Source organism: Oryzias latipes, chromosome 4 (assembly GCF_002234675.1).
Source record: "Oryzias latipes chromosome 4, ASM223467v1".
NCBI classification, from domain to species: domain Eukaryota; kingdom Metazoa; phylum Chordata; class Actinopteri; order Beloniformes; family Adrianichthyidae; genus Oryzias; species Oryzias latipes.
This window is the reverse complement of record NC_019862.2, coordinates 8,946,897-8,964,553: the sequence shown is the minus strand read 5'-3', so window position 1 is coordinate 8,964,553 and position 17,657 is coordinate 8,946,897. Positions and strand designations below refer to the sequence as shown.

General features: G+C 38.0%; 1 protein-coding gene across 3 annotated transcripts in view; it reads right to left on the bottom strand.

Moving 5' to 3' along the window:
• pex5l (peroxisomal biogenesis factor 5 like) overlaps nucleotides 1–17,657 on the bottom strand; it is a 94,726-nt gene that overhangs the window by 22,276 nt on the left and 54,793 nt on the right. For 2 of the 3 annotated variants that reach the window (XM_023954138.1, XM_023954140.1), the window contains 5 exons: nucleotides 15,486–15,695; nucleotides 13,534–13,648; nucleotides 12,289–12,382; nucleotides 11,993–12,022; nucleotides 8,816–8,911 (listed from right to left, as the gene is read on the bottom strand). In XM_023954138.1, the coding sequence (XP_023809906.1) occupies nucleotides 8,816–8,911; nucleotides 11,993–12,022; nucleotides 12,289–12,382; nucleotides 13,534–13,648; nucleotides 15,486–15,695 (545 nt within the window). The remainder of the gene's footprint in view (nucleotides 1–8,815; nucleotides 8,912–11,992; nucleotides 12,023–12,288; nucleotides 12,383–13,533; nucleotides 13,649–15,485; nucleotides 15,696–17,657) is intronic. The other variant, XM_023954139.1, reaches the window with a different exon arrangement.

Genomic DNA, 17,657 nt, shown 5'->3' with positions numbered 1-17,657 from the left:
CTTGCATCCGTTGCCTCTAACTTTCCTTTTTTATTCGACTGAATCCATAATTCTTGGCTGTATTTCTGTCAAAGGCAAGCAAAGGGAGCAGAATAATGGCAAACAGAGCAGAATCTCTGCCATTGGTTCGTGTTGGCTCTGTGTTGGTGTGACCTCAGCGGCGCAGTAGACACAAGTCAAAGGTGTAGGTATGGATCTGTGTAACGATGCATGTTGGTGTCAAAGGTCTTCATATGTTCACATGAGATGAGCCTTTTGATTGACACCAAGGTCATGCTGTGGCCTTCACTGGTGTGAGGCAGCAGGTAATTGCAGACAGCTGACCATCACTCAAAAGGCCTGAGGGAGTGTGTTAACTAACGCCTCTTGCTGAAGGTGCAGGAACAAGGAGGGAAAACCTAAATTTATTGTTGTTGTTTACATGGAAAAATTGGAACTTTTAGTTATACTGTAAATATACATTCACTCAACATGATGTACAGCTGGCTTTTGGATGAATGCCATCAAAATAATTGAATGGCAATAACATTTAATTCCCACTCAGGTCACGCTCTCCTCCTAGTTTTCACCCCCTCACAACCCAAACCTAACATTCCAGATGCAACAAAAATGGCGACCAGTATTGGAGCTATCTGTACAGCCAGATAGCTGTACTGGTTTTCAACCAGATCCCAGCTTAGCAAATTTCCTTGCAAGTGGATAAAGCATGAAACAGTGCAAGGAGAGCTGTTGGCTGCTCAGTTTATTTTCTAAGTAACAGATACACTTTTTTTTCTTTTGGCATATTTCCTTCTGTCCCGATTCCCAATGATTTGAATAACTGGCTTAATTTTCCTAATACATGTCCTTCGTTGTCAGAAAAATGTCACTAGCACATGTTAAAAATACAGAAAACTACATTTTCTATCACATTTTAATACGTGTAAACAACGTCAGCCTTCAGCAAAATTATATCTCAGCACGTTATTTCTTCCAAGCTGTGTTTAATCTTCATTGTGGTGCTCATGAGAGTGCTTTTCAAAACACAGCCATTTCTGTCATTTATGTAATATTGCTATAATGATTTCTATTATTTCTTGGAGTGCTGCAGGCCTCGGTTTGCACCATGACATGGTTTCATCATTGCTGTCTTACAGTCAAATATTTGCAGGAAAAACCCTCATTTAGTGTGCAACTCATTTGCCTCTAATCCCACAACACAGCGACATGTTGTTTGAAAATGAATATTGAACAGTATGCAAATATTTTCATTTAAAAGTTATTCATGGTTCTTAATAGTGTTGAATTTGATGAAACCCGAGCCCATAATGGAGCAGAGAGGAGAAATTCTGACGGTAGACCACGATTTGGATTTGAGCTGCTGTGAGACAAAGAACTGTCTTCTTCCAAAACAACTGAGGTAGATTTGGTTGTTGCTTTACCCTCAACTTTTGAAGTCACTTCAGAGAAATCATGCACCCTTTAGACCAGGGGTGTCAAACTTATTTTGGTTCGGGGGCCACATTCAACCCGTCTGATCCCAAGTGGGCCGGACCAGGACATAAAAGCAAAATAACAGCTTCATCGTCTTATCCAGACGCAGAGCTTTTAGCTTTCGCCTTGGCACGTGCAGAGATGTGCTGTTTCACCTGTTTTGCTTTTCCTTTGCTTCCCCTAGTGGCGGAGTTGCGCTCTTCGTTTATTTCTTTAAAAAATCTTAACTCGCCACAGGAATGGACTAGAAATGTGCTTTTTAAAAAAAAAAAAAAATCCTTTAATTTTTTACTCTTCATGAGTGGGTCGGATTAAACCAGCTGGCGGGCCGGATACGGCCCACAGGCCGCATATTTGACACCACTTCTTTAAACTATAATCAGATTGGCAATTTTGTTGTCATGGTGCCTCTGGCAGTCTCTCCTCCCCCTCCCCTTTCTGCTCTACTCCCCGATCATCACCAGCTGTGAACACTCAACTCCTCAACTCAACTGCCTTCATAAGGAGATCCAGACCCAGCATTCTTCGCCAGTTGGTTGCTCCTCTAAGGTGCTTAGTCTGGTCGTTCAAGTAATCGTTTTTATGAAGTTTTTGTTCAAAAAGTGTCGATTTGTAACCAAAATATGTCACTTTTCACCGTTTCTTTAAGGCGAAAAAGAAACTTGTGAGAATTGAGACTGTCAGTCGGTGTTGTTTGTGCCCCCCCCCCCCAAACAAACACTGGTATCATCATTAGAAAGGGCATAATCTCTGTTAATTATATACACTTTATTTGTATGTTTTCCACTGATGTGACTGTAAGACTTTCTATATTAGGCCCCCTTAAAACCATCTCTATAATACATATAAAATGAATGCATGTACACTGACAATCTTTTGAAGGGGAAGCCTGCCATGGTTGATGTGTTGGCTAAATTCGGAATTAGCACAGTTCAGTGTGGAGTAAATTCCTCAGTTAATTATGAAGGCGACCTCTTCTTGTTCTCTTGATTAGTTCTGAATGTTGAAAACAATTAAAAAATGCCTGATATGTGGAGCAACAACTGACAGATTTATATTTTCACTTTACATATTTGCATTTAGGAAAAATGGATTTGTTGTGCAGACAGTACTTCAGCAGAGATAAAGTGATTTCAAATTATCTTAAAAACATTCAAACACGACAAAACAACAATCCAAATATGGAGAAAACACAGAATTATTTCAGTCAAATCACTGATAACAGGAGAGAGAGAGAATTACTACAATAGTCCGTTAACAGAGAACAGAGGCAATGCTTTATCTGAGGGGGAAAAAGTAACATGCTGTAAATCTCATCAGCAGGATCCCCTCTGCAAACATTCATCTATTTTGAAGAGAGTTTTCTCTCAATATGAAAAATTAACTTTGGGGTCTGATTTTATAAGCTAGCCTGAAGTACAAATCACACCAACAAATCCCTCAACGCAAAATCACATTAAAGATCAAAACAACAATTAAAAAAGCGAAACAAATAATGATAAAACATTACATTTTAAAATTGAAAACAAAGTTTCCGAAACCAAATCACAATTCCAAAAAGATGAAACCAAATAAGAATTAAGTGTTTCGGAAAACTAAAGTAATTTCAACAAATCCAAATTAAATGTTAAAAATAAAGAAACAAAGCCATTGGAAAAATTAAGTCTGATGGGACATCACTACTTGGTTGATAATGTTTGAGTTTTTCAAATGCCTCTTCAATATCTGCATACTTTTAGTATATAAACGTTTTACAATTAGTATGGAGGATTTCCAGGATTGCCATATACAGTAGCCAAAGAAATTTGGGTTAAAATGATGGATAAACGTCACCATCGAATCAGCGATGTTCCATAGTACCTACCTTTCACATTTTCTTCTTGTGCTTCATTTTTTAACATTTCATTTTGATCTCAGAAAAATTCAATTCATTTTAGTTTGATATATATATATATTTTTTTTTTCCCTCAAATTGATTTGGTTTCTGGAATTTTGCTTTGCTCTTTTTATTGCTTTTGAGATCTTCAATGTGTTTTTGCTCTTCAGGACCACCATACATTTATATACACGGATTTCAAACCTACAGTTGTGTTTATTTAATAAACTGAACAATTAGCTGTGAAGGCATTGTAAGATTAACTTATCATTCTTTATGATTTTTATTTTAGGTAATACTTAAATATCTCAACATTTGCTCCATCACTATTCACATGAGGATCATGTCGAGACATGAACGGATGTTACCTATTAGCTTATCTGCTTTACACTGAGGGACTTACATTTTACAGATTTCTTATCTCAGGTGAGACAGCGAAGAGAAAAAAAGACAAATCTCATTTCCACAGCGAGGCTAGCCAGGTCTTTTAATGTTAATGGGCCGCCCGCTGGTCAGCAGGACAAAAATAGAAAGCTGGAGCCCCGATACTGTCACTCAGAGAGGAGTAAAAGACATTCTGCTGGACAAAGTGCTACAAATGCATTTTTACAGACTATGGTTACCTACTATAGTAAGACTGTGACTGGTACTGGTGCTTTGAATCATTTCTAATACTTTTGTAATATGCATGGGCTAAAATAAAGCAAATGCTAAACTGAATTCTAATTGGTGTTGAATTCTGCTTTGAAGTACTAAAGTTGAAATTTTGTTTTAAATCCATGATCATTTCATTTCAACTAGTTTCTATTTATCATCATTGCCAGTGTTCCTTTCTATTTTCACTAAAGGTTAATGAGAAAAAGTTCATTGTAAATGGGATGTTCAGATGGAATCTCCCATAGGAGCATAACCCTTGTGCTATCTTAGATGACCCCACCCTTACATTAACATGTTCTCCCTACCATGACAAAGGTGGATAAAGGTGGAAAGATTTCATGTAAACCATGGACACCAGTGAAGATCACAAATCATTGAAGGAAAAAGGTTCAGCGCACTGTCTAGTGGGTCTAGATGACCCAACTCCCAATGGTAAAGTGTCTAGGATAGCACAATGAAGTAAATATGTAATTTTATGGGCTTCCCTGTGCAGTGGACTACTGACCATTTGATCACAAAGCTTTAATTTTAGTTTGTACTCAAGCATAATTCCTCTGATCTCCAACTACACTACTAATGATCAGACAATATTCACTAAGATAATGCTTTTAAGCTCTTATTTCAATAAAACAAAAAGCTTCAAAGTCATCTTCATATCTTTTTTTATCACCCCCACGGGGGATTTTCACTGCTTATATGACTTAAGAATTGTTCCCTGCAGCTTCTATTTAATAAAGAAAAAGAGCACTGTCTGCCCGAAGTATCTCTTTATCAGCCACCTTGTAAAGAAATTAAAAGCTGAGCTCCCCGTTTTTGCCTGCTGATATTCTTATTCTTCCATGTTGGGGAGTTTTTTTTCCCCTCCCTTTGTTAAAGCATAAAAATCAGAGAGATTCCAAGAGCTGTCATTTACAAGACATTCACTGTTCCAGCACCAGGCATCAATTTGCTCAAGTTTCTCTACCTCTTCTGATCTTCGTCTTCGTCTCTGCTGTTGTCTTAAGGGGTCATCTAAGCCTTTCCTCTGCACCTTCATGTCCTGGTTCACTACATCCATGAAGCCCCTATTTGCCCACTCCAAAGGAAAAAAAAAAGTAGTTACTTCGTCACTCATGGACTTAAAGCTGAGAGTCTGCCAGATAGAGGCTGCAGGATGCCCTCACCCCACATTCCTCAAAACGCCTTGAAGTTGCATTTGAAGTGGAGGTATTTACAGTAAACACCTTAATTAAGCCACAAAATACTTAGGTTTGCATTGTCTGATCATTTGAAGCTGTCCTTTTTCTAAAAATTCTCACATTATCCTCTTTTTTTCCCCCACATCTTGTTCTTTCGTAACTTACAACAAGGATGTCAACAGAAGCTGTTTCCATTAAATTGTGAAAATTAGAGTTGCGATAATAAATTGGCCTAATGCAAACATGACGATTTAGAAAAAAATCGCATTTATTGAAAACAAGTTTTTGCACTTGGAAAAGGCAGTTTTTGAGTCTTATAGAAATTGACATATTTCTCAAAACTGCAATGGAAACACTTCTTTTAAATTAAATGAGTCACGCGACCAACAAACAGATGGCAATGTGATTCTTGGTAGGAACTGGCTGCCTTGGGTGCCGCAGAGCGGGCATCACCAGAGATCCCACAGCATCACACAGCTCATGAAAAGTTGAGTGTGTCATGCAGAATTGTTGGATCAACAGCTCCTCTGTAAAATCACCAACCATCATTTCCCAAAATCTTTAATCCTTGGCCGCTCTCACGTGGGAGGAGTTCGCCGCTCCATGGCCTGAACAAGATGCAGACATCTCCTTTGATTAATGCTAGTTCTGTGCCATGAATTTGAATGTATCTGCTGTCAATCAATGTATTGTTTACATCCGACACCATGTTTTGAATGACTTATCGCTTGAGCTGGTTTGTTTATTTGCAAAACTATGATTTCATTTAAAAACAATGTATTTGCAAAATTGTGTTTTTTCGACATTACTAGAATTACAATAAAGTTTTGTGTAATGGAAACAGCTAAAAAATGTGAAAATCATAAAGCCGAAAACATGCTTTAAAATCCCCAACAAATAAAGTAACTGGCCCTATTTTGTAAGAGGGGAAAACTCATTAAAGGTTTGCTGGAAAATCACTCTTTTTAAAAATGCATTTCATCATTGGGTCAATAATTGAACAATGACATTGAAGAGTAAAGGCAATGAAAGCCCTCATAGCTCAAAGGGGAACAAAAGCTGGATCCCAGGCTTCTGCCTTTCCAGAAATATTTCCCTGGTCCAGATTATGGTTGACTAAACACACATGTCACAGTTAGTGGGTCAACACGGATAAAATACTCTAGTTACCATAACTTTACTGTTCCTCTTTGTGATATTCTGACATGTCTGTAAAATCTCTTACCCATTTACTCTCCTATTGTTAGGAGTCCAGAGTAGATTTCTTTTCTGAGTCAACCACCTCATGAACTTGAGTGTGTGTATGTGGCAAATGTAATTTAGCACAGAGAATGCTTGGAATGAAATACACAATGGTTTTTGTTGGTGAAAAAGACAAAAAGAAACCTCAAATAATAATTGCCTGTTATAAAAAAAAAAGGAGGGGAGAATGAGGTCGAGCGAAGCTGAAGACTGAGAATCTGTCAAACTGGTGGTTAAGTAGGACCCATTATGCAGCAGGCTCTCTGGCAGAAGCCTAAACATTTACAGCTACGTTCACACTGCTCAATAACGCGTGTTCAAGTGACCAATTCCAATGAAAAGTCTATGTATATGCACTTTTTGGGCATCCGCGTTTAAAACTCAGAACGCATCTCTGTGCAAGTTTCCAAGACTATTTTCAACCTCTACGTACAAAATGTACGGCTATTAATATCTTGTTGAAAGTCAAACTAGGTCAAATTTGACCAATCAGAGACTCTGATTTGATAGTGACGTATGAATGTAGTCCACTTTAATTTATTGAAATGCCAACTTTTTGAAACTTGATCAAGGAAAAGAAATTAATAATTGCGGTTTTTGACCGGCCGGAATTACGACACCAAATCTTTTGCATATCAGAATAGAGCTGTGAAAGAATAGATCTGGGGTGAGATTCACGAGATTTCATCCCTTAGACATTTTGCACAAGGCCTCTTCCAACTGCAGGTGGCACACAAGCTCTAGTAAACTGAAGAAAAAGAAGAAGCCCTACCCTGCTTTTCCAGTGTGAACACCATGGGCTAAACACACATTCAAGAATGTGCGTTCTCGAACACTCGGCACATGTCGGGTGTAAATGTAGCATAATAAATGTAAACATGACAAAACCTATGAAGAACTGACAAGGTGACAAAGCAGAGCAGATGACCTGACCATGAAGAACTGAAAACCAGACACTTGAATACACTAAAGCCGGTGTGGGTGATCATTAACGTCTGACTGGGGAACAACTCGGAACTGAACATAACAAAACCAAGAAACAAAACTGATGGAAACAAATCCAGGAGAACATTCCTCACAGAATGCCCCCCAAAAATTAAGGTGTAAAACATTTTTTAAATAGATGACCAGATTTTGAAAAAAACAAAATGCGGGCTTTAACCAGGAAGAGGAATAAGATTTATTGTTCCCTCAAGAGAGCTAATGAAGTAAATCTGTTTTTCAGCTCAGTAGGAAGCTCACCTACACAGGCATTGAACCTTTCCTTGACCCTCAGCGTCCACGTCTATAGTCTCATCTCAGTATGGATCTTAAATACTGCTTACTGTCAGTTCACTCCCACATCCAGACACAAAGAATTGCCTTAGGTCTTTTTTCTTCTTTTTGCTGGCTGCTGTTTGGCAGTAAAATAACCTGGACCAATTTTAGAAGCACTTTTATTTCTTACCTGTAAATCAAACCAAGTGATGCAATTTTTATTTATTAACTGCAAATGATCTACTTTTTTCTTTCTTTTTTTCATGAATGATTCACTGACCTGAGAACAAATTTTGTTGTAGGGGAGACTGGCATTGATTGTCACAAGATTTTCTTAGCATTGCTCATCTTTAAAAAGTCTTTCATCAGTAACTTCTACATTAAATGAAAGCTTGAGGTCTTGGCTTTAGATATATATTTATTTAACTTTTAGAAGTCATTGTAACAAGAAGTAAAAACCATCAGGAATACTGATCCCACAGGGTGTGCGGTTGGTTGTCCCCATAGAAGTTCAACTGTGACAAGCAACCCTGGTCTCCCCTAAATGTGACAATGACAAAGTATTCATGATTAGATAATATCAGTTCATAAGTTTATGTGGAACCACAGAAAAAAGCCCCGTTATTTTCTCAAACAGCATTGGCCATTCAGCTTGTTGCATATTTTCTGAAAGTCTGTGGTGCAAGGTGTCATTTATTCTGTAGCATCAAAGCAAACTGAAAGACAGAATCTGAACAAAATGACAAAAAAGGCCGACTGAGCTGACAATGAACTGCTTTTACAAAACCGGGTTTCATCCGCTGCAAAAAATCTATTTCTTATTATTACAATTTTTAAAGATTGCTTTTACATTTCATGAAAGATGAATCTTTATTGGTTCCTTCTTGTTTAAACTGATTTAAGGTCAGAAAAAGTTACTAAATTGTGTCATTATCATTAATGACCACTCTGATATTTACAGAAGTTATTCTCAACAAGGACATTTAATGGTTAATGCAAACTTCACCTGTTGGAGACTGAAATCCTTCTTGGCCTTTCTTGTCAAGTCTCATTAGAAATCAGCAGTGGAGATGGGCATCGTTTGACAGGCTGCAGATGTGGGGGGCTTCTTACGAAGCTGCACTCGTCTTACCTCAACGGCGGCCTTGGCACGCTCAAACTCTTCCTCCAGTGACTGATGTCTGGAAAGCAGGGTGCTCCCCCAGCGGTGCTCCTTCGTCAGGCGAGCCTGTCACACACACATGCATTTAATAGTATGAACATTCATGCAGTGTAAAAAAAAAGAAAGCACAATATATGCACCTGTACTTAATGCACACATTCACATTCTACAACAAATCAGACACACATACACCACTTGAAGAAGAGGCGGGCAGGGAGAGTGTGCAGGGTCAGCCAGCTCTGCTTTCTCAGGTCGATTGAAGCCTTTTGACATGCTCAGGAAGGATGGCAAAATCACTTCAGTAAGCACTACCCCAATCCCAGCAAGCCCCGCTTCTCATCTGAACAGCATGCTGCTGATCTGCTGTGTCCAAGTTTCCTTTTCACCTGAGTCTGGGCTTTTTCTGAGCACCTTTACATGCAGCAATAGAATTGTTGTGTTTTTAGTACTAGGAAACCCATCACAGAGGCAAAGGATCCTCTGTTTGTTACTGTCTCTGCTTGGCAGTTAGCCAAGCTATTACCTGTACCGATTTCCTGTTATTAATGTGTATCATGCTTCAAAAATTAATTTACATCACATTTGGTCCTGAAAAGATGGAAGATATTGCCTCAATTTACCACAGGCGCTCACATTTGTTTAAAAATAAAATAAAAATGCATGCAGGGTTAGATGCAAATCTTGCAACATTTAATGCATTTGGTGCTTTTAGTGTTTTTTATTCTCTCCTTTTTCTCGTTTTGGGATGCTGTCCACAGACTTTTTATATTTTAAGGAGAAATCCACCCAAACATTCCATTTCAAAAATGTTTATTTATAAATTGTGTTTTTTTTCCAGCAATTCCTTTGGATTTCTACTAAATATCATAGTGTTCATTATGGAAGCTTTTCAGGAAGATTTTTAAAGTTGATCCCAACCCTGATTGTTGGTGATTTATTATTTTGACTTATGTAACTTTAGAGTTGAGATTTTTTAAATTTTTGTTATCCAAGAGGAAAGACTGGAATATAATAGTACGTACATAGTAATACTTAGTTATTGTCCAATGCTTAAAGTCTGCTGGGGAAGCAAATGCACTCCTGAGGTAAAAAAAAAGGAAAAGGAGGAAAAAGAAATCTTAAACTCTGTGATTTTTTTTTTGATGAAAATTGTATTTATTAAGAAAGAAACCCCTGAACTTTTCTACAATCCAGAATTATTTAATGTTTTAAAATAATGGATATTACAAAATAATAATAATAATAATAATAATGGATTGGATTTATCTGCGCTTTTCAAGACACCCAAAGCGCTTACATTGTGTCCATCATTCATTCACTCCTCATTCATACTTGGTGATGGTAAGCTACGGTTGTAGCCACAGCTGCCCTGGGGCAGACTGACAGAGGCGTGGCTGCCAGTTCGCGCCTACAGCCCCTCTGACCATCACCAGGATCATTCATGCGCATTCACACACCAGTGGAGCCACACTGGAGGCAAGGAGGGTGAAGTGTCTTGCCCAAGGACACTTGAAATAAGATTAAAAGAAAAGATTAATAGAGAAAATCAAACCTTGCATCAAAGCAACTATTTTAGTCACCAACTATGGCAGCACCACTAAAACTTTTCACCCATTTTAGGGCTTATGCTACATTCACACATAGGGCTGATTAATCAATCTGAATCGGGCTTTAGCTCAATAAATCAATAATAGGCCTTTAAAGTAGAGATTGATCTCTTATGCCTTTCCTTTTCTGGTGATCTAACATAACAGCAGTAAATATTAGAAGCCACCAGTTGCCACCCCCCCAGTATCGGTGGCAACAGTGGAATATAAACAGTCTATACACTGTCCGAGCAACACTGCACCGCAACCACGGCCTCACCCAACAACTTCTTCTTTTTCGCCCTTCTTTTGTGTGTTACTCTTCTTCTATGAGTAGCGCAGTAAGCACAATGTTCAGTTTTCTTTATATTCTTCTCTGCATCAACCACAACTTTTGAATACCCAGGTCTCAAAATCCCTGGGTGCTATGAATGCCATGAGTTTTGTGTAGCATCAATGCCGTCTCCCCATCTAAAAGCAGGGCCCACAGTGGCAGGGATCGCCAGATTAATGTCAACATGTCAACATCCCTCGTCGAGTGCCCACACTGTCCCCATACGATTTCTAACAACTGAACGGTGGCAGTGGTATGGCAGCATGGGGGCATGGGGTGGGGGTGGGCTGGAGGGTGGCAGTCTGAAATCGGCCAGTCAAAAGATGATTTTGGTGACCTTGGAGACCCTGCAGTCAGTTATCGCGATGCTGTTTTCTTGCCACCGGCCTGCCGCTGGACTGCCACCGCGCAACCTCCAAATGTGCCCGGGTAAAAACACTGACCAATGTGTAAAAATACTACTGTCGCCTGCCGATTTTGCTGAAAAACTTGCACTCAGGTCGCCTAGCGGTGGCATGTTACCGTAGTCTTAATAAAGTCATGATTTAAATAATACCTTTTAAAAAATAGCCTTCAATCTTACCTAATGGTACCCCACTAAATTTTTGGTCACATTTTATTTATAAAAATTTTAAGTAGTTGTAAGTAGCATTTCTGTCAGGTATGAGAATTTACCAGATCATTGGGGTGGATTTTTCCTTTAAAGTTTAAAGTTTTACTCCAGTTTCTGTTAGTCGACAGTATGAAAATATCATGCAAGACATGTCTCCTCTTTGCATGCATTTTGTGTTGGTGTGTGTTTGTGTGTGGTATAAGCCACATGTCGTCAAGTTATTATTTAACTCGCTGGGGAAACAGACAAGTCCTGTGTTTGTCTGCCATTTTGGATGGTGATCTTTCAATCTAGAATCTATAATAAATTAGAATGATGAAAAGGTGATGAACACTTATATTGGATGGTGAGATCCATTACTTATTAAGTTTGTTCTTGTTAAAATAAAACGAAATTGCAGAGCAACAAATATGCATTACCAAAGCAGAAAAATACTTCAAACTTGAATTTTGAAGCACCACAAATGATACATTTTGGGGCTTTAAGTCTTCTGGTTTCAGCAGAAAATATTTTTATATATTTGAAACAAAAATCAGTGAGATGTGATACTGTTGAGCTGGTGTAAGTGTATAAATCTTTCATTCTTATATGAAAGGATGCATAGGGAGGCTTACATGTCTTCCACTAATATACTGCCTGTTGAGCTGAAATGGAAGAATTGTAGGCATTAGGACAAAACGGTGGGTTAACAACAACACAACAGGGTATACAAACTTGAGTATTCAGACAGCATTAACATGCGGGTGTTATAGTCATAGTGTAATGGAGTTAATATAATTAGGGTACCATTGATCACAGTGCTTGAAAAACATATTTGAGATATGTATTCTTGCACTTTAAAAGACTTCAAGTGCAGACAGAGATCACGCCAGGATTACCGGCTCCTGATACTGTTACAAACAACACTTACTTGTGATGCAAGGGCGGACTCTGGCTCGACTTTGGCATTCGCTTCCAAGGTGTTCTTATTTGATGAGTCTATTTGGGTTTTGCAATCTATGGACCTTATGGAGAGGACAGAAACGTTTTCTTACAATACAATGCATCAAATTATCCATAAAACAATAAAAATCAATCCGAATTCTTCCCCTAGCCCTACATTAAGTCCTCCAAATGGAGAGTTATGGAAAAATAATGTCTTTGAATTTGGACGTTTTTCCCACTTGATAACGTCATCAACAGTCAGCTGCGTTAGTGTAGAGCTGCTAGTGCTCGGAAAATAGTTTTACAACTTTAAAAAGGTCATGCTACAACAAAAAATCTTTACCTCCATCTAAATGTAAACCTCTGTGCATCAGAGCACACCCATGTGAAGAAAAGCGCTTCTCCAAGGAGCAGCGCGAGGCGGAACACCCTTGCGAGGGTTAGCCCTAAAAAGACGGATTAAACGCCCCTACAATTGGAGGGGTAGGGAGAAGCAGTGGGGGAAGAATTTGGAATTGGCCTGAATGTACATGATAAAAACAAATTTCTGTAAAGATGCATGTTTTGACTTTTTCAAAATTTCCATCTATAAAGAACAAAAAATAAATGAAATGGTGATTCATTACAAGTTCAAATATGTTCTTGTAGCCTAAATTGTAAAAAATGTTATTGCTTATATATGTTATATATTTTTTAAATTGCGTAAAAGTTATTTATATATGTTTTAAGTGTTCACCAGTGGGAATAGAGCTCCCTTTGAGATGATAAACAAATTGAAAAATAAATAAATAAATAAAATAGAATGCTAATTCATTGACTTGCAGTGGAACCAATCGTTTCTCCGCTCTGCTTTACTGATAAATACTTCAACAGGTATATTTTGTGGATAAATGTTTTATGCCAGTTTTTGCATCTTTACACTGTATTTTGAATTTCGGAATGAAATGGCAGCATTGGGGAAATAGAAAATTGTCTTTTGTCCAATAAAACCATACAAAAAAAATCTCAGGAAACTTAAAGTATGAAACAGCACATTGGGGGGCCTTGAGCCAAAACCATAAACTGAAATAAACTAAGATAATTTAAGATCTGGAGTGAGAAGAAGCTGAGAAATGGTACTTTAGAAAAACAACAAAATGTTGTACACAAAGCCTGTTGGTAGAAATATTTTACTGATGAAAATAACAAATAATATGAAAATAAATGGTTTCTATAAAAGGTCAGAACTTACCAAAGAAACTCATTAGAGGAATTTTTAGAGGAACGCCGTCTTTCCAACTTCCACTTTCTGTTGCCATTTTTCTCAGGGATGGGATTCAGCTCTTCCCATTTATCTAATGATCCAACTGGTGACAATAATGTGACAAAAGAAAGAAACAACGATGAATGATAGAGAAAAATCCAGATTTACAAAATTGAAACATGGAATGAAAATGTTTCTTTTTTGGATCTCTACATTAAAAAAAAAACATAAACCTGAACTTTAAACATACATACTGAAATGCGTTTTTTTTGGTTAATGTAATGCTTTATGTATTTCATGAAAAACAAAGTTAAAGGAATAGACTTTTTAATTTGGGTTTAACCCTTGTGCTATCTTAGATGACCCCACCCTTACATTGACGTGTTCTCCCTACCATGACAAAGGTGGATAAAGGTGGAAAGATTTCATGTAATCCATGGACACCAGTGAAGATCACAAATCATTGAAGAAAAAAGGTTCAGCGCACAGTCTAGTGGGTCTAGATGACCCAACTCCCAATGTTAAAGTGCCTAGGATAGCACAAGGGTTAAATGAGGAGCAAATTGTAGAGGCAGCTGGATGACAAATTAAAGTGCTTTATGACACTAAAAGAAAACGGTGCTACTGGAGTAGGTATTTTGAGAAAATACAAAACTAGTGGAAATAATTATGATAATTTCTTCATTAAAAGTTAGAAAGACGGTCCACAAAAACACAAGAAGTTCTGACAGTGATGCCAGGAAAGTTGTCACAAGAAGGGGCAGACGTCTGGTTCCAAATGCAGCAGGTTTATTTGCACAGTTCTAAGTCCACAAAGCTAAATCAGGGTCAGGCAGGAAGGGGTCGAGCATAGCAACGGTCATGAGAGCATCAGGGAAGAAACAGGAGTCACGATCCAGGCGATATTCGAGGTAGGCGTCAGGCAAACGGAGTCAGAGACAAAACAAGTGTCAGGATATCAGAAGATCGGAATACCAGATTACAACGCTCGGTAAGATTCAAAGATTCAAAGGGTTTATTATCATGTGCACAGTAAAGAAACAGGTTTCCCTGCACAATGAAATTCTTTCTTCGCTGTTTGCTCCGAATGCCAAAAAGTATAGAGGAAACTGAAACAATTCACACACAACATATACATAAAAACATAAGATGTCGAGTAGCAATTCTAAAAGTGCAAATGTGCAAATGTGATAATAACAGTAGCGAACAATGAGCATGTGCAAAGGTGCAGTTTGTTGTTTCAGACTCCTGTCAGCTGTTAAGGAGTCTGATGGCAGAGGGAAGAGAGAGTTCTTGAGTCTCGTGCATGCAGAGTGGCACAAACAATCCTTCACACTGAGTGAGGCTCAGTCCAGTGCTTAACTATACTGTGAGTGATTGCAAATGAAAGTCAGGGGTGTGGGATCCAGAAACTGTAGCATGGGTTGCTGGGAGATGAAGTGCACTTAAACTCTGGAGACGGATCCTGCTGGTGACCAAAGGGGGAGACAGAGCTCTAACTTTTGACAAAAGTCATCTACAAAACACTTACACCTTAATAACCAATGCAGAAGCAAAAAGTGTTTAAGTAGATGCTAAATTAACGTAATTTGAGCTGAAGTGGTTTGATGCATATTTGCATCAGTAGGCATAAGTGGTTAAATAATCAAATCAAAATGGTTATATTTAAAGATGCAGGGGCTGAATCTTTGTAATTAGACACTGCTGTTCTCAGTCATATAGCTGGCACAGTTTTTTTTTTTACATTTGTGTCAGTCAGTTCCTGGAGAATGGAGTGAAGTATGAGGTGGGAGAGCATAAAAACTGGGTTTAGAAAAGATTTTACCTGACAAAACCATTAAGATGAATGGCTTAACCTGTAATTATAGTGTGGCTAATACCTGCTAATATTGTTATTATTATGATTATGTTGTTTCATTAGAAAGAAATTGGTGAAACACCTGAATCCAGCGATCGCCTCTCTGTGGTTCGCATGCTTGATCCTGTTTGTTCCACCTCCACCTGAATCAGCTCCGTCTCATCCGTCTTTTTCTTGTGTGAATTGTTCTTCTGCCCGTCACACCGGGAAGACAAGAGGCTATTCCTGTCTTTGCTGTTCTTCCTTTCACCAGGTTCGCTGAGATCCAGCAGATCCAGTGTTGAAGACAAAACTGCAGACAGATTAAAGAAGAGGTCATTGCAGATACTTACTGTAATGACAAATCCAGCATAAATACACTGTTTATCTAATACAAAGTTAATATGCAGTATGACTCTGTTTATGAAAAGTATAACAATAAAATATCTTAATGTTCTTAAGCACTTTGAGCTGTGCATGAAAATTGCTTTTTATAGAGTTTGATTTGATTTGATTAGCAAGCTCTGTGCAATAAATCAAGTCCAAGAAAGCAAAGCAAAGTTTATTGGTCTCTTTTCCCAGAACAAATGTCAAGTGTTTAACAACTGGGTCATAAACTTTATAAAAGTAGGATAAAACAAGAAAAAATGTGTTAAATATAAAACTAATACATTACAAAATCTTGCCAACATAAACCTACACATAGCTAAAAGTCTGCTGACATAAAAATGTCTTCAGGTGGGTTTTAAAAGCCTCACAAACCTCAATCAAACCTGATGATCCAAAAGCATCAGAAGATTTTAGGAGCTTGACCATGCAGAGCTCTAAAAGTAAAAACTAAATTCCTAAAAATTACTTTTCAAATGAACTGGCAGCCAGTGGAGAGTGAGATCATGTGTGAGATCATGAAACAGTCGTACAGATTTGTGTGTTTGCTGGTGACCATCCCTGTGTCCATTGCGTTTGTCGAGCGGACTTTTTCGGCTCTAAAGCGAATGAAAACCTACACAGAAAGACAACTGGACAGACTCGACTCTCAGCACTGGGCTTGATGGCAATAGAAAAGGACTTCTTGAGGGAACTGAAGTGCGAAAATCTACATGACAGGATGATCGAAATGATTTTGTTTTCAAATAATCACATTTTTTGATGAATGAAATGATAAATATCATAATGCATAATATTTCATATTTATGTGGTTGTTTTCAATGTTTTTTGCAGGCTGTAGTTGATGAGATTTGTTTACCGTTTATTTAGAGGCTTAAAATTTTATAATGACGGGTTGAGTGATTCAAACGTTGCACTACTAAAGGCCCAGGTGTGTAATGCACGGTCAGCAACTGCTTTTCATACATTTGAGCAAAAAACTACAAGGATGTTATGTGATTCTAGCTATGTTCTGTTCTGCTCTGTTCCAGAGCAACTGGAATTAAAAGGCCATAACTGCATTAAATTGAAAGTCTTCACAGACCTATGTCTGTAGTAACACTTGCTTTACTTAATTGCTTTTGTATTTTTGGAATGTTCGTTCCTAATAGCCAATATAAACCTCAATCTATAGTTTAAGTATCAGTTTCATATAAAAAACAACAAATATCCTTAGAGGTTAATATCTTTAAGTGTGTTGCTCGAAGGTAAAGACTATCCTGTCAGTGTATCTAACATGACCAGTTTTTAAAAAATCTTTAAAAATTCTGTTTGTTTGCTGGAATTTAATGGGTATTAAAACAACATGTTGCAGGAAAATGTAGGTTAAGTGCTGGAACTCTGATAAAACAGTTCAATTATACACTGATTACTCACAAAATCATATAGTCGATCACTCATCTCCAGGGACCCTTGCTGTGTTTCTTGGACTGGGAACGCTCAAACCTGCAAGCACTTTTCGACATAATTGGCGTGCTGCTGCTTCAGGAAAACCAACTGAGCGTTTGTTGACTGAAACTCATCATGATAAGAGAATATGTTCATCTTCTATGCGTTGTGCACTTCAGATGACATCCACAATTGCAAATCAAAGGAAGCACTCTCATGAGGGTGTTTGAATGAACAGTTTCCACGTCAATGAAAGGAGCACAGGCTCGACATGAAAAGGCACAGATGTCATAAGTGTTTGTCACTCTGCACCTCCTTGACATAATAGGATTTTGGGGGAGATATGGGAAATAAGTGTTTTTGGAAGTTTGTTTTTCATTTTCACCCTGATGTTGCAGTACATGGCGATAGTAATTCAGCTAAATTCTAAGTTAAGTCTGAATTGTTCATACCACAGCCA